This window comes from Centroberyx affinis, unplaced genomic scaffold (genome assembly GCF_046629955.1).
Source record: "Centroberyx affinis isolate AG114_WGS23_722 - 3 ecotype Tasmania unplaced genomic scaffold, CSIRO-AGI_Caff_v1 ptg000281l_1, whole genome shotgun sequence".
In the NCBI taxonomy this organism is placed as follows: Eukaryota; Metazoa; Chordata; class Actinopteri; order Beryciformes; family Berycidae; genus Centroberyx; species Centroberyx affinis.
Genome location: NW_027278960.1, coordinates 272,165 through 300,000, shown reverse-complemented (window position 1 = coordinate 300,000; position 27,836 = coordinate 272,165). Strand labels below are relative to the sequence as shown.

The following is a 27,836-nucleotide window of genomic DNA, read 5'->3' as shown; positions in this document are numbered from 1 at the left end:
AAATAGAAAAACACTTTTAAAACCTAGATATCTTGGGAAAGTTGCGTAAGGACGAAAACATCACATTTACAATGTTGGAAAAAAATTACTTTGAAATCTCAACACCCAGTAGCAGAGGCATATGACTAGTGTTTGCCTGGCTACTTTATATCTTGTCTCCAAGCAATCACTGCCTCCATTCTATAGCTGCGTATGTGGGTTTGTTTCTGATCTAGCCACTTTAGAGTGACACTTAGCAAGTCCAGTAAGTATTCTCAGAGCGTCTGTGTGTACCTGCACACCCTGAATGTTTATGTGTGTGTGTGTGTGTGATCTGGCGGCTTTGCAAAATGTCTGTATAGGACCATTCTCCACATTTCTGTGTGTCTAACCTGGCCACTTTACAGCGTGTCTCCATGAGATCGCTCTCCACATCCAACAGGTGTTGGTGGTTGCGGAGCCCCAAGGGAGAGGTCAGCCTCTTCAGCCTAAGCAGGGCCACACAGAACTGGGCTCCCATCTCCTCCAGTTCCCTGGTGCCAATCTGAAGACCCTGGAGAGAACAGACACACATACCAATGAGAGAAAGAGTTTGCCAGCATAGACTGGCACACACAAACATGCATAACTGCTCAACTCACACAATAACACAAACATGCATGCATGTGCACATATCCAATAAGTAGATAAAAATGTTTCAAAGATCTAACTGAAATCGGCTTCAAAACAGCTGCTGTGGTTTCTACAGCTGCTGTGGAGCCGGTGGATGGAGAGTTTCTCAGTAACGGATTGTCCATCTTCAAACACCCCAATCCCCAACGCTGAAATGCAACTCGCTGAGCTAGCTTTTTGATGTGGAAATATGATAGTAAATCTCATTCCCAGGAAACATATTCACCCGCATATGCACTCACACATGCACCCCTTACCTCCTCCACACACCTTGGTTCAATCACACAAGTAAATGAACACTAACACAGACAGACAGACACACGCGCGCATACACACACACACACACACAAACAGCTTACCCCTGATTCACCCCACAAACTTTCATGCTTCTTTTTTCCCCAGAGCAGAGCTAAGAGGGAACATCTAAACTTGGCCTAGCCAAGGGGAAATGCAACCACAACTCACTAGGCATTAGTTCCTGCACATCTGGACAAATACTTTCACACAAACCATTGGAGGGGTGGGTGGGGGGGTAATCAGCGCCAAACTGGCAACCTAAGACTGCCCCTGGGTTTGTTAGATGTTGACATTGGCGAAATTCGTCAGGAAGTAGGGCCAGGGAAAGGAACGAAAGAGAGAGAGAGGAGATGGAGAAGGGGTCAGAGGAAAAGAGGGAGAAAGACAGAGGGGAAGCAAAGAAAGGAAGGAGTAGGAGAGAGAGAGAGAGAGAGAGAGACAGAGAGAGACAGAGAGAGAGAAGGACTGTGGCTCCACCTGGTGGACATTTTGAGGCTCATGGGGCCAGCTGCCTCTCTCACATGTAAACGCATGTGTACACACACACACACACACACACACACACACACACACACACACACACACACACACACACACACACACACACACACACACACACACACACACACACACACACACACACACACACACACACACACACACACACACACACACACACACACACACACACACACACACACACACACACGCGCACCTTATATTTGCCCTGGTCACAGCCACACAGCGTGCTCTCCATGGTGTAGCTGCGTTGTACTCCTATCTCCCTCCACACAACGACGCGAGCGGTCGACTCCTTGGAGCGCTCCACAACAAAACTGCAGCTGGCCATGCTGAAGGCTGGGGCCATCTGGGACAGGATCTTAGGAAGGGTCTGAGATCAAAAAGGAAAGATGATAAGTTTGTGTGTGTGTGTGTGTGTGTGTGTGTGTGTGTGTGTGTGTGTATGAGATATGGTATATAGTTTAGATACACACTAATGGGGACACCAAACACCTCAGTTTGTAGATAGCAGTTGCTTGGAAAAGCAGCAGTGATGGCTCCAGCTATCAAAAATGCTTGCTGTGAGCATGTAGCCTTAAATGGTATGTTCACTGGACAACTCTTTATAACACTGGCTTGTTTTTCCCTACTGTTCTCAATGGAAAAGCACAGAGAAAGCTCAGAGAAAGCACAGAGCACAGAGAGCTAAGCGTGTTTTAAGAAGAAGATGAAAACATTTAAGATTTCACCAAAAGAGCACTGCGCTTCAAACAGGGTTTCTAGAGTTACAGAGCAGCCACGAGAATAGCATGTCCCACAAGCATCTTTTTAGCACTGCTAACCAAAAAAAAAAGTGGTGCTCAGTGGACACAGGCGCTAAGATGTGACTCAGCAGCCCCCAAGCTTTGTTGTTTCTCTTTACAGCTCCAATCCATAATTTATTTGGCCATATATTTTATTTGGAGTTTGGACTGGTACATGGAAAATATGATTTTCACAACATCATAACTGAAAATAAAAAGTCAGTTTTACGTCAAAGTAAAACTTTATTTTTTACTGGTTCAAAATACTTGAAAGGCCCTTTACATCTGGCATTAATATGCATCCTAGGTGATCGGATTGTAATCAGATATCGCAAAAACCCATAAAATCCAGGTGTAAATGCACCCAAGACACTCTGAAGATCTGATCATCCAAACCACCTCCGGAGGTTGGTCAGAGGAGCTACGTAAATGGAAATAAACTTTCATGCATGCATCCAACCAGGAAACACACAAATCAAACAGGAGGCAGGCAGCTCAGATTGTATCATCCTTTCCAAAAATGTCAGGATACTCATGGATGGGGAACAAGCGAGACAAGGTGTTTACTGTCAATTTTAAAGGACGTAAATATTGAGGAGAGAGGAAGTGACATGCGTGACAGTCTGTGTTTGGGCGAGGGAAAGAGAAATCAGATTTCATTGTGTATACCGGAGATGCATTTGCCAGTGTAAATATAATCCACCTACATAAAACCAAGACACAATCTGGATATGAGACGCATGTTAATGCCAGGTGTAAAGGGGCCTCTGTCTGATAACGTTCCCTATGGCTGCTCCGATTGCAATCTCTTTTCTGATGTAATACAATACGAGTGTAATTGAATAAAGCTGATCTCATTAAGTTAAACGCCATTAATATTCATTGGTGTGAGAACAGTAATTTGAAACAGAGGGGAAGATTGAGAGTGTGTTGGGGTAATGAGTGTATGTCGATTAACGTATGTGTGTTGTGTGTTGTGTGTGTGTATCAGTGAATGCGTTAGTGTGAGTGTATCTCATTCATCAGGTCATTGTTCAAGTCCACAGGAGGTTGTGTGTGTTTGTGTAAAGGATATATGTCTGTGTTTCTGAATCTGTATTGTGTCTTTCTGTCTGCCTATAGGTGGTCTAGTCTCCCATGTCTTCATGCAGGACTATGGGTACAGGACGTCAGTGTGTGTGCATGTGTGTGTGTGCATGTGTGTGTGTGTGTGTGTGTGTGTTCACCCTGTATCCCAGGTCCTCCTGCAGGTCACAGGACGTAGCACTGATATTGGACTGCCAGACAGTCTCCTTTACACTGCAGCCGTACATAAACACATTCTTCTTTCGGGAATGACCATGGTAGTCGCAGAACACCTGTGCATGGATGCACACACACACACACACACACACGCACACACACACACACACACACACAAACACAAACACAAAGAGAGAGAGAGAGAGAGAAAGGAAGGTTACACATTTATTACATGTATTGCATGTTGTTCACTAACAAATACAGTAAACCAAAATTTGCTTGAATGCCTGTCCTTTTCTAAGTGGTTAAAATAAAAAATACATAAACAAACACACATACAAACAAAAACAACAGAGGCAGGTAAGAGGTACAGTTACAATTCTATATAGTTTCAACATGCAAAATTCCCTCAGGGATTTAAACGACAAACTGCAAATAAATAGAGGTCATACCAGTGGTGCCCTCTGTATGTGTGCAAGGTACTGCAGCAGGCTCTTAGTGTGGTAGATGGTGGGGTGGAGCTCCAGATTGGGGCTCTGCCACTGGCGATTCAAATCCTCTCCACTCAAAGAACAACGATGACTACAGGAGACAGGAGAAGACAGAAGGGCAGAGGAGAAACAGAGCAACAGGTAGAGAGTCTTTCAGAACAAGAATCTGTGCATGAATACATAAAGCTGTGACTATTATGCAGGTTCAAGTTGTGTTTAATGTGCAGATGTATGTGTATGTGTGTCTCCAGTGTGTATGCTTCTGTGAATGTGTGTGTCCATCTCTGTGCCTATGTTCTACACCAGTGGTTCTCAACCTGGGGGTCGGGACCACCCAGGGGGTTGTGAGATAATTGCAAAATGATTTATGGGATAGGAAAAAAAACATATTTCTACTATACACATTTATCATCATGTCTATTTTTTCAGATTTTTCTTAAATTTTTGCTTTTTTGTGAAATACTGAATAGTTTTAAGCCTCTGATAAACAACCTGAAAAGGGAAAATCTTCTTTGTTTGACTGTGTATAAGCATATGCACGCCTGTGATAGGAGTTGTGAATAGGCGTGGCTCCGTTTTAAGGGGTCACAAGTAAAAAAGTTTGAGAACCACTGTTCTACACAACAGGTACACAACAACTTTTTCAGCTTAGGACCCATATTCAGCCTTGTTCTGGGATCAAAGCTCATTCAAACCTACTCTCTTGCGGCAACCCATTGGAAGCAGGATTATGACCCCTTTGACGTTTGAGTTTCATAGAGAAACCCTTTGCTTTCCACTGATGACTCAATGGGTTTGAGGATTGGGGCTACCTAGAAATGTATGCCTCTCACAGGCTATGCTCAAGGGGGCTGCTGCCCATTGTGTATGCTTGTATGTGCGTATGAGTCAGTGAGTGGGTACTTTTTACTCACTTTCCATTGATGACTCCATCAGGGTTGAGCATGGGGACTATCTTGAAGATGTAGGCCTCTCTCAGGCTGTTTGCCAGTGGGCTGGTGCCCATTAGGAACTCCAGCGTGCCCTTCATCACCCAGCTGGCATTGGTCTCCCCAGGGTGCACTCTGGCAGACAGGAAGATCAATGGACGATTTCCTGGAAGGCGAGAACAAAAAAGAGTCTGAAACGATTCGAAACAGTCAGTGAACTACAATGGACTACAACCCACTTTGAGAAAAGAATTGGCATGTCCTGATCCCACAAGCCTATTCTCATGCAATACTATTCTCCCCAACTCTCTTGCATACATTAGCGAGAACGCAAGTTTATTATTGAATCTTGTGTTATTCAAATGTGTAAAATGAGCCAGTTTGTACAGTAGATCTTGGAGAAACTGTGTAGAAGCCAAACATCAGGGATCACAAATCTCTTACAAACATCTAGAGAAGCTTTAACTACCTAATGACAGATGAGGTTGTTAGGCTCAGGCATGAGAGGGAGAATGAAAAAAAAACACACACACAATGCATGCACACGGGCACACGCAGATGAAGAGTTACTTACTAAACTGACAGATGTGGTCATTGGAGGTTGACTCAGGCATGGCGGTGATGGTGAGGAGGGGGCAGCTGTTTCCCCCCAGGGTTTCACACAGGACATCCTGCCTCAGGTAGATCTGAGGGGTCCTCAAAGCCTCCAGCTTGGACAGGTGCATCTGGGGACACAGTGATAGATCAACAGTTTAATCAACATTTCAATTATTATTACAATTACTTGCATTTTTTTTTTTTATTGTAAAACCCCTTTCCTTTCTGGTTCTTAACATTGTATTGTTGTTTTGTTGCACTTGTTTTTCACTAGGCCTCTTATGATTAAGGGATTCAGAGAGTGACCTTCTCTATTGTTGCTCCTATTATAAGCCACTCTGGATAGTCACTCTGGATGAAGGCATAGGCTAGAAAATGTAATTGTTATTATAATTATTGGCATAATGAGAGTGGATGACAGTTCAGAGCACACTGAAAGCTGAGGCTTGCAGATGGAAGGTCAGGTTGTATAAGTAGTAAAATAGTAGCCAGCAGAATATATCAGGAGACAGGTGCATCTGGGGACACAGCAGCAGAGTGGGAGGCGTAGCAAAAGGGGGATACGGCAATTATTAGATGCAGAAGCAAACACACACAGTATGTAGTAGAAGCATAACAGCAATGCAAAATTCTGTTTTGGAGTATAACAGAGCGTGTACTGCTTATGCAGTGAGTATAATGAGAATTGAAATTTTGCAGGTGCAAGAGTGATAGGTGATAGAAAATAGTACATAGTAAAGAACGTAATAAAACAGATGGTGGAAGGAAAGATATTGTCGTTGCATCTTTAGGAGCATGTATAACATGAAATACTGTAGACCTCTAGACAAAGACAAATAGTGGTACTGTAATACTACCTTAAGAGTAGAGTATGTATAAGGGTAGTGATAGGCAAAGTAGCAGACATCATCCTTATGGCTGAAGCTTGTGCTGAAGCTCATCGTGTAATAGGACTTCCCTTTCTGACCGCCCGCCGCAATGGAACTCCTAGAGAAATGGTTCCTGTGGAGAAGGGGGGAAATTTCACTTTCAGCAAACCTTGGCAGAAAAATACAGACAGAAAATCATAGAGGGACCACTTTTCAGATGCTTTGGGCACTTTGATGTCACCGTTTCTCCCCTAGAGGAACTGTTTAGAAAATCTTTCAGTACTAAATACATTAATGTTAATAATGTTCACACTGTCATCACCCTGTCAAATTCACTTTATCAGAGTAGTAGGCTATAAAGTAGCCTATAGAGAGTAATAGCAGTCTATATAAAAAAGTAAAGGTAGTGATAATAATAATAACAATAATAATAACAATAATAATAATAATAATAATATTAATAACCTTTATTTGTATAGCACCTTTCATAAACAACATGCAGCTCAAAGTGCTTTACATCAATAGAAGGCAGATAAAAGACAGATAAAAAGATAAAATTCATATAAAAGAACAAAAGCAAAGATAAGCAAAGTGATACATGTTTTAACACGATCCGCTGTAACACACCTTATTCAAAAGGTCATTTGTGGTTTTCCTTTCAATATATGCGGGGTCTGGTGCATTCTGAGACCTGGTGAGTCTACCTACTTGTAGTAACAGATGTCTGAGCCTGTTCTGACCCAGCGAGGTCTGCCACTGATCGCTTCCTGCACAGAGTACATCAACACCTGCATGCCTGCACACCCACACAACAGCAGACACACACAAGACAACAGGGGGTGTTCAGTGCAAATAACATAAAATAGAGTGAACAGAATATTGTTAATATTTTGGTGGAGGAAGACAAACTTGAAAAAAAATGTCCAAAAACATGATTGAAAAAGGAAAACAGAAGCTAAAGCTTTAATAGTATCTGTCCAAAATGATAATATGTGTGCCTCGATAGTCTTTAACTTTAAGTTTCAAAATTAATTTAAAACTGAAGCGTAGCCATCACAATGTGTCTGTCCTTCTGTGAGTCAGTTGGAGAATGCAACCAATTTTATCTTTTGGCTTTTAGTGTTGGGTCTGTCTTTGTTTTCATCTAGGCGTTGTTGTGCATCTCACCGTAGTTGAACTGGCTGTTGGACTTCTCACAGTTGATGATGTTGAATCGGTAGGTGGCTCCAACACGCATGCCGCTCACTTCAAAGTAAAACCACTGGTGGTAGTGGTTGCTGTTGATGTCCGAGTTCAGAATGAGGTCATACTCATACCTGGAGAAACACACATAATATAAATGGCAACCACACACCATGACTTCATCAACCATATACAGTACAGATGTAACACATCGTTTCTTTGTTTTTCATCTAATTTCTGTTTAAGTTTTTAAGTAAACACGATGGCAAGAAATTACGTTTTTCACTGTTATTGATATAATAAACGCTAATTCTACTGTAATTGTACAGTCATTTTTGAATTACAACTGATTCCACTAATTCTACTGTAATTGAGACAACAAATGCTTACTTCCTAACTTGAACAGCCTTCCTGAGGTTGCCAGACTCAAACTGCGAGTTGAACTTCAGTGACTCACCATCATCGTCAATCACAGGACAACTGAAACACAACACCAACCACAGTGTTTATGGGGGACAAATGATACTCTTGAGAAGTCACTGCCCTTTACGTAATATGCTGCATAATATAGTTGACAAATTGAGCTAATTTGCTTTGTGAATGTCAGGGCTCTCAACGCTATAGCCTTTGTCATTCGGGGTTGCACTTGAACAAAAAAGTTAAAGCACCAGTGACAAGCTACAATGTTAGAAGAGAGTTTGAAGAGAGACTCACCTGGGAATGTCCAGGTCATAAACTACTTTATCCAAAATGTCATTGGGATGAATCAGCCTCTCAATGTCCTGGAATATCTTGGACCTTCAGGAGCACAAATGAACAAGCCAGTGGTTAACAAAGTAAAGATGGTGGGCAAATAAATAGATTTTTTCCCTCATATTTCCCATAAAACCTATTATTAATTAAAGGGCGATGATTGAAATAATGTGAGCTAAGAGATGCCAGTTCCCTTCACCCTACCCTTCCATCCTCTCACACTCAGCAAAGTCTGTAAACTGTAGCCCTGGGATCCTGTGACCAAGGCATATTGAATCATGTTGCTATGCTTGTCATGTGTAGAGAGCAGTACTGAAGTACATGAGACAGACAAGATGCACCCAAATGACAGTCGAAACTGGTACAATATGGACAGAGCATATCCATGACTAAAATTGGTCACCAAGCAGTTACATTATATATTGCATAATCAAGTGTGACCATGCTTTGTCACATTTTGCCACACACATTTTGCCTCATAATTTTCACTTGGAAAAAGCATTACTAAAGCAATATGTGGCAAGCAGGACTGTCACTGAGTATTGGTCGGGAGGCAGAGAGAGCCAGCAGGTCCAGTCGCTCAACAGGTACACCTGCACCCAATTAACTAACCTATGTGTGTGTGTTTCAGTTCCGCTGGAGTGGACTGACTATGTCCAAGTTGCAACAACAGCGGCATGCCTAAGGTGTTGGACTTTATATACTATTCCTTTTTATTGCATGGTTTCGTATTTATGTCTGCCTCATATACATCTTATCTCCATAATCTGTATACCCTCTTCAGTTTGTGTGTTCTATTCGATTATTTCTAAATCCCACCAACCTCATTTCAAATATCTCACCTCTGTACGCCGTAAACTCTCTCCAGGAGGTGTTCCCTAAAGGTCGGGGCTACGTGTCCAAAGTAGTCTGGGTAAGCCACTTCAGTGTACTGGGGGACCGAATGCGTTCCCTTCACCTTCGCCACGTACAGGTCCGGGTCGTGGAGCGGGAGGAGCAGGGCCGTGTCTGGGACCTCCAGAACAGCTCCCTCTCCTCCCTCCTCCTCAGGACCCTCCGAACCACAATCTGAACCCCCTGCGCTGCCGCCTCCTCCTCCTCCCCCTCCCACACGGCGTGTAGCGATGCCCCCCAACAGCAGAGGAGACTGTATGTGTCTCGTAGCGTTGACCGGAGATCCGCCTCCTCCTTCGACTCCTCTTCCTCCTCCTCCTGCGCTCAGTGGCCCCTCCCCTTCTAGAGTGACACGCTCCAGCACACGCACCAGTTCCTGCTCTAGCCTCGCCTCTTGAGAAGGCGGCCTGGTCTGGGAGGAAGAGGTTGTGTTTCTATCCGGGGACGGAGTGTGGGCGTCGTCTTTTTTGTCTTGGTCCGTGGTGAGATGGATGGTGTCCAGTTCTAGCGGCGGCAGAGGAGCAGGGAGAGTAGGAGGGGGGGCAGAGGGAGGAGAAACAGAGGGAGGAGGCCCGGTGTGTTGTCCTTTGGTGAGGTGGCATTCCTCCTCAGGCGTCGGGACGGGGACGCGCTTAGGCGGCAGGGCTTGAGCTGTGGGCACTATGATTGGTCTAGTGGATCGAGTGGCGGCCGATGATGAGGAGAATGATGATGAAGATGTGGTGGAGGCACTCTTTGGGCAGTCAAAGTTATACCCCTGTAGGGATAAGAGAAATTGATGTCCTTACCAACTGTATTTAATTATATTTCCATGTATTTATAAATATATGGGTTTCATTCCAAAACGCTATCCATTTCGGAAAAAAACTGCTACCTGAAATTCATCAGGCAATATTTGAAAAACAACTGATTCTGTCTTCAAAAATTAACAAATGAAAAAATGAACTATTTTATAGGCAAATAATAAGAAAGAAGATGACTCCTAACTTCAATACTAACCCATAATTCGCTTAACTTTCATGCCAGCAGTAAATATGGGAGAAAGGGTGTAATTTAAAAATAAAAAGGTGGATATTTAATTTTGGGATGAAACACATTGTGTTTTACTAGCACATATTGTGTTAAACCTATTCCAACATAACTGAAAGTACTGCACCACTAGAATTCCTGTCCCAAACTAGACAGACAGATGTGTTGAAATGATGAATACTGTTGGTGTGAGGGAATTGCTGCCCGTGTATCATAGATTTTCTGCCAAAGGCCAGCAGGTGATGCTGACCTGGAAGTCTTCAGATAGCTCCAGGAAGAACCTCTCATAGACCCTCAGCTCCTCAAACGGACGGCTGTGGCTCTCTTTGGGACGCAGCTTGTTCAGGTCAGTCTCTATGTCATCATTCTGAGAGAAAGTAGAGAGAGAAAGGAGGGGGAGATGAGAGACAAAGAGAGCGAGAAAGAAAGGGAGTGGGTACAGACAAGAAATCTTAAATGCTGGTAGCTGGTAGTTTTGCTGCCCTCTTTGGGACACAGCGTGTTCAGTTCTGTTTCTATGTCGTTCTCATTTTCAGAAACAAGAGAAGAAAGGCAGAGAAGGGGCATAGACAAGAATCATATATCTAAAATGCTGGTACAACAGTGTGTGCTGTCAATCCCTTTGGGCTGCAGCTTGTTCAGATCTGTTTCTATGTCATCGTTTGGAGACAAAGGACAGGAAGAGGGAGCAAACATGCACATTAAATATGTATAAACAGAGACTATGGTGTGTTATGTAGCTGTAGTTGGACTGTTGTTCAGGTCTGTTTCTATGTCATTACTAGGAGAGAGAAAAAGAGATGTTGTGCTGCAAACTACAGTAAGTACTCAACAGTATGCTGTACAAATAAAGCAAAACACACTTTCATTTTGATGCATGATTGAATTCAACATCTGTTGCCCAGCATTGTGTGTTCTGCAGTTGGTTAATTTTTGGGGGATTTTGAAGAACTTCAAAATTTTGTGTCTCTCTTTGTAGCTTGTTCTCTTTGTAGCTAGTTCAGGGTTTGTCTCTATAACAGCATTGTCAAACAGAGAAAAGGGAAAGAACATCTTAAGAAATATTGCAATACTGAACAGCGAAGTCATCAAGTATGGCATGCGTGTGTGTGAGTGTGTGTGTGTGTGTGTGTGTGTTGAGTGGTACCCCAGTACGATGATCCTTCTCATCCTCCTCGTTCTCTGTATCATTCTCTGTGTCTGCCTCTGTCTCCTCGTTATCATCACTTTCATCCACCACATCATCCACTGGGAACACACACACACACACACACACACACACACACACACACACACACACACACACATAAGTTGTTAGGTGATCATTAAAACTGACATACATATTATTGTGTTTTTTCCTTGCCCAGACTGTCTCTTCCAAACTATGTATGTTTAGGACTGGTACAGCCCAGCTGATAGTAGTATTTGGTCACTGAGTCTCTTTGCTGTGACAGGAAAGAGAAAACGGTAATTGGAGGTGAGATGTGAGCAGCCATGATCAAGGGATGAGTGAGAGGATTAGAAGAAAGAAGTTTTGAGCTGATTTCTTCAAATACATTGAGCTGGCGATCACATTAACAAGTCAAGTGATAAGTAATGTAATGTAAAGTAGCATACAATTTTACATTGTTCTGTGGTTGGCTTGGTGACATCCCCAATTTTTGGGGGTAATATGGAGCAACAGGGCAAAGCAACATGGCAGAGGCAACTACTTGGGTGCTGTTGCCCGTCGGAGTTGCCCAAAAATTGTGCTGTGTACCACTGCCTTAACAGAGCACCTGAGTACTTTTGCGCCTTGCACCATGAATTTCCGAAGCCTCCAGCCAGAAAAGCTCCTTTCTGCAGTTGAGGTACGCTTCATTTATCTCTGCCTGGTGATATGCAAGGGAGGAAATGAACTAAAATGTGTAGACACCCACATCATCAAGCAGTTCACTCGAGCGCAGTGCTACACGAAAGAGAATGATTTTATGATTGTGAATGGGCATTTTTCATTTCAGATCACTGGAGCCATCTGTGACTGAGAGAACTGTAAGGAGGAGAGGAGCTCAAATGTTTCACCAAGCAGTCTGTGGACAGAATGTGGGAAGCAAATGAATCGAGTACAGCGAAAGTACATACGCCTACTAGTAAGCAAGTAAGCACTATGTAATGTGCAAGTATGTACAGTATTATGACAAATGTTAGTCTAGTGAAATTAGAGTATGAGAGTGTGGTGAGTGAGAAAGCGGTAGCGAGTGAGTCTATGTATTGTGAGTATGGAGCCGTGTCTTACGTACGTCTTACCCTTCTTTAAGGGCTTGGTGCAGAGCTGGTAACTTGTTCCTCCTGTAAGGCACATTGTGTGTAGCAGTGTCAGTAGAGTGTGGCCAAAAACCATTTAGTCGGTCCAGCGGTATAAGCACTGCCTGTGTGTGTGTTTTTGTGTGTACGCGCGTTGGTGTGTCTGAATCTAGGGGGAAACTGCGGTGACTGCGGTGGCTAAGGACAAAAAAGTAATAAAAGTAATAAATAAAAAAATTAAATTAAAAAAGTATATGAAGGTGTCTGTGTGCGTACTGTATAACCATCACAGGAATGCACACACGGCATTACTGCGATGTGATAAGCTAGAGGGTACACTCTAGTGATGTGTGTGTGTGTGTGTGTGTGTGTGTGTGTGTGTTCTCACCCCCAGGTGGCTGGTTGTACATCTGTGCCACAGGCCCTCCAGCAGGTACATGTGGGAGCTGGTAGTGGAAGGCTGATTTGATGGTGGGCAGAGGCAGACGGTTCTTAGGAAAACACTTCCTCATGATGAGACTGGAGGTGTTGACCAGCGGGTCCAGAGTCCGCACCGGGAGACACTCCTAGTAAGAGAGCCAGACAGAAGGTAGAGGGCAGGTGAGAGTGAGCGAGTGTGTGTGTGTGTGTGTGTGTGTGCATATTTCTCACCCTCACCAGTGTTATTTAAGATCCACAGGCAACAAAGTAGATAGAGTTGCAGTGATGCAATGTGATGTTATAGTTTCAGAGCAAGAATTTTATGCTTGAATATACTTAAAGCTGTGACTATTATGCAGGTCCAAGTTGTGTTTAATGTGCAGATGTACAGTATGTGTCTCCAGTGTGTATGCTTCTGTGACTGTGTGTGTCCAACACTGTGCCTACACCAGTGGTTCTCAACCTGGGGGTCGGGACCACCCAGGGGGACACAAGATAATTTTGGGGGGGTTGCAAGATGATTTATGGGATAGGGGAAAAAAAACATATTTCTACTATACACATTTATCATCATGTCTATTTTTTCATATTTTTCTCTAATTTTTGCTTTTTTGTGAAATACTGAATAGTTTTAAACCTCTAGGCCTCTGATAATGAATCAAATGAAACAACCAGAAAAGGGAAAACATTCTTTGGTTGAACTGTTCACCATCTGAATGGATTGGGGGTCATGAGTGGGCATTGCTTCATTTTAAGGGGTCATGAGCCAAAAAGTTGTGAACCACTGGTCTAGTATAGTGTTGAGTGAGGTGTAGCAATACTGTGCCATTTTAAACAAGGACAATTTCTTTGCAAATTAAGTTTCTTGTTGGAAGTCTAACAAACATGACCAACAAATAAAACATATTCTCTTATTCACAAACCAGTGGCAAAATTAAATAGATAATATAATGTAATGATTTTTACAAGCTGTAGTCAGGAGATGATTTGCTTTATTTGCTTGTCATATGTGGCGTTCTCACTCACAGTGGATGTGTTGTAGAGAACCCTCATGCCATCAGCCTCAATGAAAGCCTTCCTGCCCAGTTTGATGTTGGTGATGTTCCTCAGGCAGGCCAGCAGGCCTTTGCGGATAAGCATGTGGCGCTGCCGTGTGTCATTGCGGTGCCAGTCCTGGTATACTGCCAGCAGGGCGGGAACATGGGCACGGTCCACCGCACGACGAGCATTGGTTTCTGGAGAGAGGAGTGGAAGGAGAAGGAAAGAAAGCATTGATAATACTTTACAATCAAACTACATAGCAGTTGACAAAATGATTAACTTAACACACAACTGTGGCCTGGGGTAAAGAAAAGAGCAGGAAAAGTGGAAAGGTAAGCAAAAGTACGGTATGGAGGTTGGGGGTCAGGTAGTTTGGCATCCATGCTGAATGAACACTTGGCCCTGCTTCATTATTTAGTCTAAAACTGTCTTGTCAATCAAGCCAAAATGAAAGGAAATTGACTACTACTCTGTCTCAATAGAGAATCTTAGCTGAACAATATTTTACAATATTTATATTACTATTTTTTATTGTCTATCAATCATGTTTTGCTTTTGTAGTGAAAAGTGCAATAAATCAAATAAAGTTTCTTCTTCTTTGTCTTGTTCCAGTGCAATCCAATCCCTGAATCATCAAGAAATTCGAAAAAGCTTGGCTACAAATTCAAGAGGCAATCCACTGGTTTGAAAAGAATGCAAAACGAGGAGGAAATGTTGAGAGAGGGGAGACAGAACAGCGGATCAAGAGAGGAGGAAGACAGAGAGATGTGGTTAGAGACGATGGGAGGTAAGGAAAGGAAGAAACGGGGTGGACAGTAACACTACTGACGGATCCCAAGAGAACATCAATAGTAGAAAGCCAATTACTCACTGGATTTGAGCAGAGCTCCCAGTGTGTCCAGAGCTACCCTGTTGATTTAGAGACAAGACAGATGAGTTACACAGTCTGCTGAGCAATCGTCAAAGACAGATGGTTCTGACAGAGGTCAAGAAGCGATAGAGCCTGTTGAGTTGACATTAATTTATGTTTCAGTAGTTTGTTATAACACATGCATTCATGCTGGCCAATCAACACAGACAGCTCCTTACTTGAGCAGGCTGGTGTTCTTCTTGCTGTACGGCCCGATGATCTTGAACATGAGTTCCACCACTCCATTCTTACCCAAGGAAATAGCATTCACCGCTTTACAAAGACAGACAGGAGAGAAAGACAGACATCAAATACAACTAAACAGTTAGCAGCAAGAGTATTTACAGTATTTGTATCAGTTTGCGGTGTCCTCCAACGTCCTCCAAAGTTTAAAGTTAACTTACAGTTGGTGGAGTAAACCCTGAGAACTTGCAGGCAGGGCAGAAGCAGTTTGGTATTCTGTAGGTTCTGCTTCAGCAAGTTGACTGTGACATTCAGAGCTCCGTTCAAACGTGCCTTCACTCCAAACTTTCTGTCTGGAGACACAGCGGGTGTAAGGTCAGCGTGCGTCTAAGTGTGTGTGTGTGTGTGTGTGTGTGCGTGTGCGTGTGTGCGTGTCTGTAGTTGTGTTTGCACATGTCCATGATTATTTAATGCATGTAAAGTGACAGTTCAAAATAAAGCATCATCTCTTGTTGTATTTGTGTCCTTTGTTTTCTGTTAAGCACCTAATGACAATCCAGTGCATTAAAAGTGCTTTATAAATCTAAAAGACTTGACCTGACATGAGCGCCTAAATAGGTGTGTAATTGAATGAGTTTACAACAATTAACATCATCAATTACGCTCACTATGTAATTTTGTTGATTTGCATATTCATGATGGATGTGTCTTTTTGTTTTGAACACAGCTGCGTCAAACCCCAAGTGTACATATGAGAATGCCAAAGCTGTCAATCCCAGAGCGTTCAAAGTATGGGGACACTGGAAACAGAAAACCAATAATAATGAAATGCCACAGCAGAAAATGCCATGCATGAACACCTGAACAGAAAAAAAATCCCAGTTGTGCCATTTGATGCACATGACAGTGCAGTTGCATGGCAAGCCTTATTTAAGATAGGTTAACCTGCTAGCTAACTTGCTATAATTAGGTAGCAAGGAAATCTTGCCAAGTGCTATTTTATTCATGACCAAACTGTTCTCAGATACATTGTTGAAAAAGTATTATTTAGTGAAAGTTTTCCTAGTAAATTCTTGGAAACTGTTTCAGTGCGCCTTAGAAATCATCTCTCACTGCAGTTGTGCTCTGATATTTGTGCAGGTGTACACACTGGAATGTAACCTAAATGTAGCTAGCAATACCTATTATATCTTATTTGGGTTTGGACTATCTTGGTCTATTATAAACTAAAATGTAGTGTGATGTTAATAAACTTTGAAATGCTGAACTGCAATTATTTTATTTTAAATTCAGATAAATTACTAAATCAATAAAATAATTGACAGTTTATTTGATGGAAAAATAATCATTAATTGCAGTCCTAATGTATATATGGGTGCATGCGTGTGTGTGAGAATGTGAGGGTCTAAGCTTACCTTTTGGTCCAACCTTGGCCAGCAGTGAGTGAAGCTGCAGCATGAGTTCCTCACTGGGAGGCGACTCTTTACTGGCAGTGATCAGTAGCTGGAGTAATATTCCTGTCCCTCCTTTAGACACAAACACTCCCACCCTGCGACCTCCACCTAGGACAGAAAAAGAAATCAATAAAACAGCATTGGCAAAGGAAGCCATGAATTTGAAAAGGGAATTAAATGGAGTGGTGTTGATGAACCAAGTCAAATCTGTGTAACGTGATGTTACAGGTTGTCTTTTCCAGGATTTGACTTGGTTCATTCATTGTTACATGGTCAACCCAAGCATATCAATCACAAACTATTCTACCAATTCACTGGTTATTACAGTGGCAGACTGGATTATTGGTGCCTTGAGAATATATTTACTTCTCAAGGCACAAAACAGTTACTACATTCATAAAGGATCCATTTTGTGAATATCTGAAGAGTCTGAACTGCACACACATAAACCAAAATGCATTTGCCCAAATCAGCAATGACAGTTAAAATTGCTCACTGAGTGATTATCCAGTCAGGGAGTAATTCCCTATCAACTCTCAAATCAGGGAACGAATTGCTCATCAACCGTTTGAAAAAAGAGACTCTACTCACCCACAGTCAGCAGCTCACTGAGAATGTAAAGGATGTTCAGGATGGTCTGGAGATCCCGAGTGTTCTGCCAAAGTCACACACAGTATGCTTTAAGCAAACATGCATGTCGGCACATACACACACACACACACACTGCAATTGTGTAAACACACACAGAGGGCTACAGAAATGTATGCAATCACCTTCTCTTTCTCTCTCAGACAGACAGATAGACACACACACACACACACTCTCTGTCCTAGGTGTGTAGTCTAATCAGACATATTAATTGATCCGACAGCAGCAGTTCTATTAAAAAATGGTACGTAACAGTCAGTCATCACATCCCAAGATCATGACATGACATGATCTCAGATCAAGATATGTACAACTGCTGAGTGTCCTTGTTTTTTTGTACTGTATAGAAACATTTTTTACCTGGGTCAACTGACTGCAGCCTAACTCAATCAAATGAATGGGGCAATAATAGAATATGTTCTGTCTGAACCTTTTTGGTCATAACCAATTCAAAACATAAAAACATGCTTTCAAATTCATTCTGAAATGGATTTGCACAAGTTATTTTGTGGCATTTTTCTTTTTTTTTTTTGCAAAAGCTGATGAGTGACAATAATTTACTTTAACTGTTATAGGCATGGCAACTACTAGCTTCATGGGCCTTGGAGGAAATGTTGTTATGAAAAGTCTCCAAAATTTACTGTAAATTTACTCTTACCATGTAATGCTTTTAGCAAGGCCATTGCTTGCAGATTTATTTAACCTTTTTCATGCAGAAAAAAATACAATTGCTAAAGTACAGAGAGAGTATCATGTGGGAAGATGCCATGTCAAGTTGTTTTGATGAGTGGGCTGACCTCCAGTGAAGCCAGGATGACCTCCATACCACTGGAGCCTTTGGACATGACCTCCTTCCTGGTCTTCTCTGGAACACACACAAAGAGAAAACATCAGAAACATGAAGACAGACAGAGGGCTTTTATTTTAAGAACAGCAGGCTGTCCTGCATGCATGAGGGGGCTCGAGAGACAAATCCAAATGTAACAAGGGACACATTCTCCCTAAAAGTTTGGAGGCCACTGTGCTAGGCTATATATAGCTAGAAGCTTTCTGCTACATTTCATGTTATTGGAGTATCAACAGGCTATATTTTTACAGGCTGTCTCTCTACTGCTCTCTCATCCCCTTTTCTCTCTCGCCTCTTCCCCCTTTGACCCACACCCGATGCTTGCCCCATGCTTTAGGAGCTGACAGATTCCTGTCCTCTTTGAAGAGGCCTCAATGAGAAAAGGAGAGGGCTGCCTGACAGGTCAGGACAGGACAGCACTCTCTACAAACACAACACAAACACAAACACACACAGGACTAGGAGTAGGGAACGGACACTTAATTCCTCCAACCTTTTCCAAATGAGTTCCTCAACCCAACAGCAAAGGTTACAGGTACCCAAAGAAGACCTGAGGAGATGCACTTAGCACACTAAGCTATGGTCAAACCATCATCAATATCAGACTTCTTGAACGTCAATAAATTACACCTATCTGTATGTTAGAAATCTGCTCAGCTCATATCACAATGACCCAGCCTGGAGAGTTCCATCACCCAGTGCTGATCTCACACACGTGTTGGTGGAGAGCGGTCTAGTGTGACATACTGCTGCGGGTGGGAGATGTATCATGACCGTGAAGACACATGGCGAATATGGAGCTGGAAGGTGTCAAGCATTCAGCCTTCATCACTGATTTATGATCTTGAAAATTAAACTGAGCTGAGCCGCACCACGCTGTGCCACGCTAACCAATGAGCATGTGACAGTTCAAACAAAGACCAGCAAGGAAACACGGCAAATAAGTGTACACATATGCACACACACACACATTCCACAAACACACATGCACAACTATGTGCATATCTGTGTATGTGTGTATATACACCCACACACACACACACTTCTCAGTAGCTGGGAGAGTGGTGACCTCTAAAAAGATTTCTGTCATGCCAGACTTTTTAAAGCTCTTCAAAACAAAATGACATTTCAACACTAATCCTCAACACCAAAAACAAAATTACTAGAGGCTATACGCACAGAAGAATTACTACAACTAAAACTACAACACACAGATGAGGTTTACTGTAATTTCTATAAATCAATTTATTTATTAATTTACTGCATTTACATTTAAGGCATTTAGCTTGTGCTCAAAAAGTATAATAAATAATTACAGCATAATTGCAAGTCGCAAGCACAAGAGACAGCAATGCAGCAATATGAACTAGAAAAGAACAGATGGATAGTTTTTTTTTATTTGAATAAAAAGGAAACAGCAACAGGCTTTCAATATTTCAGGAACTCTATAAACTACCGATTACTGAATGAAGCACTAAGTGCACACATGGATGAGCATAAGCTTAGCCCTAGACAAGAAATGTCTTTCATTGGAGGGCTCCACTAATATAAAAGTTAATTTAGGATTAACCCTGACACTTCTTGAGCAAGGAACAACCTGTGTCTGACACAAGTTCCTAGTAACAATTCAGTAATATTAGCCTATACTATAAGCCTATACTATAATTTAGCACTAATAATTGCCATGAAGTTCAGTACCAACTGCAAAGCAGAGTGAACTTCTATAGTCACTGTGTTGTATAACAGCACAAAACCAATGGAAATGCATCTCAAAACAAAGTCATTGCCAAGATATACTGTATGTCATGTCTCATCGGTATTTTAAATACTTGAATTTCATAGGCTTATGTTAAAAATAATTTGCAATGATTTCATCTTGCCTGTGTCACCCATTTTAAGTCCTCTAAAACTTTGCATGCTACAAAGAAGTAACCAAGTCTTACAATACCATTCAAAAGTAAAGAAGATAGCTTTATGGTTACAGTAAATGCAGCTAGCCCACAGAAAATTGTGATCTGCACCAACACCTGCAGCAGCACTATTTTACTCAATAGCCATCATTCATTACTCTTAAAGTGACTGCAATTATTAGTTAACTAAGGCTGACAGCCAAACGTATGGCAAGTGTGGAGGCTGCAGTGGAGCGGCTGTTTTAACCCTGCTCCTGACCTGGGCAAAATGATACATTTCAAATATTTGAAACACGAGTGTCCCTTGATTTACTTTACCTCTTTTGAGCAATGACACTATCACTTTCTTTGAAGGCTGTTCACGTGTCAGGCAAGTGAAATCCAACACACCCCAATATCTGAACTAAAACCTTTTTTATTATGTTTTTATCATTCTGGACCTTACCTGGTGAGTCTGGGCAGACCACAGATTGACTGTATCTCCTGGTGTAGCGGTACTCCATCTCCAAACAGTAAGGTCCCAAACCTCCGCAAAAACAAGCTTTGGGTGAATAGGTCTCCTGTTCTCCAAATTCACAGGTTCACTGCCTCTGGAGTCCTAACAGCTTGCAGTGCAGGACTACTGTGAGAAACTCTTTAAATGTTCTAGAGGTTGATATTCTACATGAAGCCAACAGGCAAATGAAAACAATTCTCTACCCCTTTGAGAAATAAACTTATCTTTTCATCTAGTCCATCTTGCAACCCTTCAACTGTGTACCAACATATTGAACTGAGAGAGCAGTACACCATGAACCTAGCAATCAGCACCTTCCCTTGCACGCTACAGAAATTTGACCAATAGGCCACTCCTGCAGAAAACTGACAACTGTATATGTTACCTCGCCTCGTGCCTCCTCTCCTCTTTCTCTTGACTCCTCCCTTTCTCCTACTCAGCACTGAGGGAAGAAGATGAGACAGAGGCCTCATGCTTAGCTGAGAGAAAGAAAGAGATTTATTGCTTCCAATACTAAATTCATGCTCCACTCCACTTTGGTCACCTACAGCTCCTGGGCATGTTAATTTGCCTCTTTCCATTAAATACCTCTCTTCCTGTCACCCTTGCTCTCTCTCTCTCGCTCTCTCTTAACTGTCCCCTACAAGCCTTACACTCAGAGCATGAGACATAGCAGATAGTACAGCAAAACCTGGCCTGGGGGTGTATGATTACTGTGAACAGGGTCACAGCCCCCCCTCCAACCCCAGCTTCAAATCCGCACACATCTCCAGTCGAGGCTGTAGGCAGGGCGTGACAGCCAGCCAAGCAGAAGAGAGGAGTGGAACAGCTGATATATCATGACTGAATGGGTCAAAGACAGCAGGCTTTCCACTGTGCCCATCAATCATGATGGATTAGCCACTAGCTCACAGGGAGGAAGGAACAGAGGGCAAAAAGAGGAAGGAAGCAAGGAGTTCAAAAACTTCAAACTTCAACTTTAGCGCCATTGAATGGAAATCCAGACCTAAATGTTTTTCATCCTATTTGCTTTGGTTCTATCAAAATGCAATAAATAAAGAAAAGAAATGCAAAAAAATTCTGAAACAAGAAGCAACTTTTATGTCCATCAGCCTAATCTAAGGCTGGCTTTACGTGATGCAACTTGAATGCAACTTCAGCTCTGTGCAACGCTGTGTTAGCTGTGTCCTGTAGGAGAAATGTCCAATGAAAATCATGAATTTGGGTTTGTATCATCATTTGGAATGTTCAGGATGGGTTTGGTGACATAGCCACAGTAAAAGTTTCATTTGCAACCTGCAACTAATTGTATGGAAGTTGTACTGTGTAATGCCAGCCTAAGAGACCTTTTCCATACTAACAATGGGTAAAACTGTGTATGTGTAATACTCCTAGTTCTGGGCTCCTGCAGTGGCCTGTGACAACACTGTCCACTCATTCTTCGTTCTGCTTAGAAAGAAGAACCATTGGATGGACCTTGGTTATCCAGTAATGAGGTTGGCATCAGAGATTTATGTCCTTCCCAGCTCACAAGCCAGAGCGCAGAGAGGCGCCCCGCTGACAGAGACACACTCATGTTTCAACCTATTCTACACAGCAACGCGGTACCCTGCCTTCTTCTTCTGCTGTGATATCTTCTTCTCTGCTCTTCTTTCAGAAGGGTAATCAGAGAGACCAGACTAGGGGACACTGTATCCATCCGTCCACACTTTGACTACTGCTGCACTAAACCCATCTCTATTTACACAGCAACTGCACTGGAGACATTTACATCAGTGAATGAATCAGCTTCATCTAACTTGAATACCTTCCAGTCAGAGGTGAAGCTGTCCATAAGCACAGGCAGGGGTTCAGATTTCCTTTCAACTCTCCTAGCCTTGACCATTGATGAAGAACTGTCTTAACTGAGCCCAGATCAGCATCTTAGGACCTCCCCCAACACCAGACTATTAGTGAGTACTTGTTTTCTATGAGCATGAGTATGAGCATGAGTAATCAAAGTAAGCACATCATTACCCCCTGCTGGCTAAAATGGAATAATGTGAAGTCAGAGATGCCCAAAATAAAATATCAAGCTAAAGGCAATGTGAGCCTAGAATGAGTAATAAAGCTAGATTTAGCTGTGTGTCAAGACATCTTAAAATCAACACATAGATTATGTGTGCCTATCAATGTCTTTCACTAATGCCAGTTAGGTTAGCCAATATCAATCATGAGATGTGAAACGATCGTTGCTCTGGCCAGACGCAGTGAATCTTGTCTGTCAAGTAGGCCAAGATTTGGATGCCTGTAGGGAGTGTGTGCATTTGCGTTAAATGTTTGTCGTATTTATTGTAAATATGGGGATGAGTGTGTGTATGTGTGAAGGTTAGTATCAGCAACACTGTTATGCCAAGGGAGCAAGCCTCTCTGACATTTTTATGTCTTGCCTTGTCGTGCATCTTAATAACGAAGCTTGTTTATGAGTTTGTTTTACTCCTGAGGTATCAGATAGCTGATTAATGGACAGAGGATGGATTTGGGTCAGAAAGACTGAATTTTTATACATACACAGTAAAAGAAATATATGCAGCCTCTGTTGTTTGTTCCTAAAGCACGACCCACATCCTAGTTGGCAGAGCCATTGTACTGTAGCTTGTTCCTACCACACTCGCAGCATTTTGGGTATGTGAGTCACAAGAACCTGTAGGCAACCCTGCCAATAAAAGTAATGTATTAGCAGACTCAATGAAATGAAATGTAAAACTACAAATAGGAACAAATCTATATAATGAAACTGTATAATAGCCAAATTTTAAAAATTACAACCAAGGGGATTCACTAACTAATTGTCTTGTTTACCGGCATTAGATTTGTATAATTGTGCGCTGTGTCTGGCCACTACCACATTTCCCTTTTTTTTTTTTTGCTTCAGACACACACTCCCTTCCTCGGCCCCCTGGTCTAGAGGACAAAATGACGTCAATCTGAAGAAGTGAAATTAATCTCCACAAGGGAAACACATTTGCATGTAAGAACACCCAGTACACTAGCTGTCTTATGACACTTTATTTCCTCTGACTTAGTTGGCATTAATGTGTGTGCACTGTGCACACCTGAACATGAGAACACACTGGTTCATACATGTACTGTATGTATGACATTTTAAAGTGTTTTTACTGGAATGTGAGTTAAAGAATCTACTGTATGTGCAGGCTGTGTACACCTATGTGTGTGTTCTGTCAGTGTGTGTAGGAGGGCTGCTTCAGAGTGTTTCTGGATAATAACAGAGTGAAAGAGGTTGAAGTCTTTAATCAGCTGTCAATATTCCCTGTGACAAAGTAGCCTCTCTGGGCAGAGGGGGAAGGTGGGTGGGTGGCGAGAACAGAGAGCAGCACTTCCTAGATACTTACCTAGGATGACAGGGGTAAGAAGAAAGGAAGCAGCATAAGGACAGAGAGTTAGACATGCTGTCCTGGGACAACTTTGCCAACCATCCACCCAGCGTTCTCTCATGCTCGTAAATAATACAGTAACTCCCATTCAAATTAGTCAAGCACCCCTCTGTGTCCACTGACCCTGTCAAGTGCACTACATACTGCGTCATAACAGCAGCGTCCTAATCCCCAATGACACCAAGTCTACGTCAATACTTGGGTCAAACAGATTTTGGATTGTTTGATTCAACACTGACATTGATTTTCAAATGAAATTATTAATTTATCTACCCATACAGGCTTTTTGTGACAGCAGGCAATTTTCTTTCATTGGTTACTTCAATGTATCTTCTAAAGAATACTGTATAGGAAATGAAAAAACACACTGATGGTCGATTTCTTTACACTTGACCACTTTGTTTCAATAATTACCATCACAAGTAACACTTTTCCTAATGAGTTTATCATAATCTAGGAGCATAATGTGGATACGTGCCAATGCCATCATTTGACCAATAAAATAATGTAAACTGGCAAGTACCAAGAGGTGGCAGCACTTACACTGCCCACTGGTTAAGTTGTCACGCTTAGTGGGAATCCTCTCAGCCACAGATATCCCTTCTTTGAAAAAAAACAAAAAACAAAAAAACTCTGCCTGTGTTGGAGGATTCTGTCTTGTCTATTTTTATAGTTTGAATATATTATATTACATATTATTAAGAATGCTAACAATGCTCTTCTTACATTATTTTGCACTTGATGAATGCTCCCATAACTCAACTAGAACTGTCCTAAAATCCATCCATTCCATTCAATGGCTTTACACCACAGAGTTATAAATGTGCAACTGTTTTCTGCATACAATAACATCTTATAAATCAATAAGATGAAGTATCAACAATAAGATACCAAGGGAAATGTAACAGTGATGTAATAAAGATATGTATTTGACAGGTATGCATGTGTTTCCATGGGTGTGGTGTTTCTAACTATGTGTAGGCTATACTGAATGTGCGTGTTCTTCACTCTATAGTTTCCTGTGTATGTGTGTGTGTGTGTGTGCGTGCTCTCACCCTGCGTCTGTATGAGATGTAGTATCTTTGCAGTGAGCTGTCGTGCCATTTCGGCATCCGTCACCATGGCCTCCCCACTCATCTTCTCCAGTTGGCCCAGCAGCATCAGCACCCTGGAGTTACTGGGGACACTGGGAACACAACACACACACATATATTATTATAGTTGTGATAATATTCCACTGACTTTCATTCATTTCAGAACCCTAAACCTCTAAAATGTGTAACCCTAATTTAACTCTAAAATGTCCTATGTGTGTAGGACTTTTCTTTCACACACCTTTAGAATGTACTGAATGTATATAACTGCATGATTCAGTTTTGTAATGCATTCATGTATTCAGAAGAAAGCTAAATATTAAATGATCATACACCAAAGCATATGCTAAAACCAAAAGAAAAAAATCTGTTGTGATTTCCCACTCTATGGAGATGGTGCTCAGCTGGAGACACAGGGTGAAAGGTCAGCTGTTGGCATAGCAACAACCACCATGGGAGAGTCAAATCAAAACTCTAAAATTCTACCCAGTGGAGCTGAGTTTCTCAAAATATGTCCTTATAAAGACAGAGACTGAGAGACAGACAGACAGACTGAGAGAGAGAGAGAGAGAGAGAGAGAGAGAGAGAGAGAGAGAGAGAGAGAGAGAGAGAGATGGAAAGAGAGTCAGAAAAAGAAAGAAATGGAAAGAATGATGAAAAGCAGAGACATAAATGTGCACGGAGAGAGACATAGTGAGAGGGGAATGCAGCCTAAATAAATACATTGTATTGTTACACACTGTAATACTCTTGGTATGGACAAATATGGTTAAAGGTTTTTCCAGGCCTATTGCCATTGCATTCTGAGATATTATGCCTTATGATAAGTGCTGTTATTTTTAGTCATCATAACAAATAAATATGGCTGGTTCAAGCAAGGTCACCTATGTCATCTCCCAACTGGAAAGTAGTGAGACTCCTGTGTTCTGAGCAAAAAATTTCGAATCACTTTTAAGTTCAAGTTCAATCTGAATGAGGCTACTTGGGTTACTCTGGTCCTGATAAGGAGAGAAGCACGTTGTGACGTCAGTTCATCTGGATTAAGAGGAAATCAGGCTTTATAACAGATTAATATGCTGCATATGGAAAACAAATCAGTGATTATCTGTGCAACTGAATGGTAAGAGACGTTTCACCTAGCCAGAGTCTGTATATGACATCATACTGGCCCAGACTGACCCTTATCAGTAGTGTTTCACTCTGTCTCTCTCTCTGTCTCTCTCTCTCTCAGTGACAAGAAGTGAGACAAACACCAGTGTAAAGTAGCACAAGAGTAGAATCAGGCAGGGTAACGGCAAGCACCCAGTGAGCGAGACAGAGAATACCTGAACAGATGGTTGTGACAGAGGAGCTTTCACAGATACACATGCACACAAATCACAGCCTGTGTGTATGCACGTGCACGTGTGTGTACGCAAGCACATTAGTCTGTTACCATCTCTGAATAGCAAAGCTACTCACCCTTTCTCAGTAGTCATTTTGGGCTTATTCATTTTCACAGCATCAACATTTCAGGTCATCTGCAAGAGAAAAGATAAATTAACAGAGTACTAATCTGCTCAGTTCTCTGAGCAGGTTAGTACTCTGCTGTAGTCTCATGCTGCCATCAGCTCTGCAACAATGTCAAAACCAAACAGACCAAAAATCCTAAAATGGCTCATATCCAGTGTAACAGGACAGAGCTGCCATCAGATTCCAACACCTCCCTTGACCGGTTTAAACAAAACAAAGGGGCTGTGGTGCACATTGCAGATCTCAGATGTCTAGAAACAAAATAGCTCTAGACAAGTAATTAAAACACTAGGGGCAATAACAGGAAAAGCATTACAAGTTTATAAGCACTTAGGTAAATAAATACCAGAGCTCTGTGTGTGTGTGTGTGTGTGTGTGGTAAAAGCAGACATCTAAACTAAGCTATGAATGAGTTCTTAGCTTTAATAACATAAGACCAAAATATGCAACACAGGAAACGCTACAATAACTCCCAGCTTCATTATATCAAGCTAAAATGTAGCAAGAAATCTAGCAAACTATATCTACATTCATTATAAAGCAAAAAAAAACAAAAAAAAACCCCAGCAAATACTACAGAAACAGTCTAGTGTACTGCATGATCACACATCTCCCAATAGTTTTAGACCAGACAGTGACACAGGGGCATTTATGAGATGAGTCATGAACAGCACTGCTGTAACATTAGCTAACCTTAGCTAGCGCAAAAACAAGATAAAGATCACAGCCTGGCTGTGCAGCCCAAAACCCCGCATGCAAGCATGAGGCTGCCCCCCTGCACAACCAGTAAAAACATGATAGTGGATTAATGATTAACTACAGCAGACAGCCACTGCAACTGGCCAAGTGGATGCTGCATTAGAAAGCTACTAATTAACTTTAGGTGTCAAGTTCTGCAGAGAAGGGGCCTTATCTAACTACTAACTGGCAAATATATAATCTTGTCACAACACCTGACCGCCTGGACATCTGGGTTAGTCACAAACACTAAGCTATTATTAGCAAGGTAACCAGTTAGGCATGCCTGTTTTACGAGACGACTTGCTAAGGTAGCAGAGGCTCGTATCCGCTGCACCTGCTGAACTGGTCACTCAGTAACGGCCGTTTGCCTGCGCCAGCTAGCTAGCTAACGGAAGAATGCTAACATAAAGGCTAATGCTGGATAAAGAACAGCCAGGTAACGTTAGCTAAAGTGATAGGCCCGTAAAATACTTAAAACAACGAGGATTTACGAACCTGCATGAAAAGGAATTGTTGTCCCATTTAGGGCGAACCAATTCCCTGACAAAAGGTACCGCTATGTTGAGCGTTGCCTGAAACGCCCTGATGTTATGATGATACAAGCCCCTAACCCTGCTCGGTTTTG

General features: G+C 42.1%; 1 protein-coding gene across 2 annotated transcripts in view; it reads right to left on the bottom strand.

The window, feature by feature from the left end:
* The window catches only part of agtpbp1 (ATP/GTP binding carboxypeptidase 1), a 35,006-nt gene extending 7,202 nt beyond the window's left edge, over window positions 1-27,804 (bottom strand). For both annotated transcript variants that reach the window (XM_071513376.1, XM_071513382.1), the window contains exons 1-25: window positions 27,707-27,804; window positions 26,420-26,478; window positions 24,920-25,050; window positions 17,975-18,042; window positions 17,121-17,184; window positions 16,491-16,637; window positions 15,297-15,428; window positions 15,072-15,165; window positions 14,854-14,891; window positions 13,968-14,176; window positions 12,910-13,087; window positions 11,386-11,486; window positions 10,489-10,605; window positions 9,158-9,966; window positions 8,277-8,360; window positions 7,953-8,042; window positions 7,548-7,696; window positions 7,089-7,176; window positions 6,369-6,513; window positions 5,489-5,639; window positions 4,900-5,080; window positions 3,947-4,076; window positions 3,479-3,610; window positions 1,664-1,840; window positions 372-532 (exon numbers count right to left, since the gene is read on the bottom strand). In XM_071513376.1, the coding sequence (XP_071369477.1) occupies window positions 372-532; window positions 1,664-1,840; window positions 3,479-3,610; window positions 3,947-4,076; window positions 4,900-5,080; window positions 5,489-5,639; window positions 6,369-6,513; window positions 7,089-7,176; window positions 7,548-7,696; window positions 7,953-8,042; window positions 8,277-8,360; window positions 9,158-9,966; window positions 10,489-10,605; window positions 11,386-11,486; window positions 12,910-13,087; window positions 13,968-14,176; window positions 14,854-14,891; window positions 15,072-15,165; window positions 15,297-15,428; window positions 16,491-16,637; window positions 17,121-17,184; window positions 17,975-18,042; window positions 24,920-25,050; window positions 26,420-26,451 (3,608 nt within the window). In that variant the 5' untranslated portion in view covers window positions 26,452-26,478; window positions 27,707-27,804. The remainder of the gene's footprint in view (window positions 1-371; window positions 533-1,663; window positions 1,841-3,478; window positions 3,611-3,946; window positions 4,077-4,899; window positions 5,081-5,488; window positions 5,640-6,368; window positions 6,514-7,088; window positions 7,177-7,547; window positions 7,697-7,952; window positions 8,043-8,276; window positions 8,361-9,157; window positions 9,967-10,488; window positions 10,606-11,385; window positions 11,487-12,909; window positions 13,088-13,967; window positions 14,177-14,853; window positions 14,892-15,071; window positions 15,166-15,296; window positions 15,429-16,490; window positions 16,638-17,120; window positions 17,185-17,974; window positions 18,043-24,919; window positions 25,051-26,419; window positions 26,479-27,706) is intronic.
* Between the last annotated feature and the right edge of the window lie 32 nt (window positions 27,805-27,836).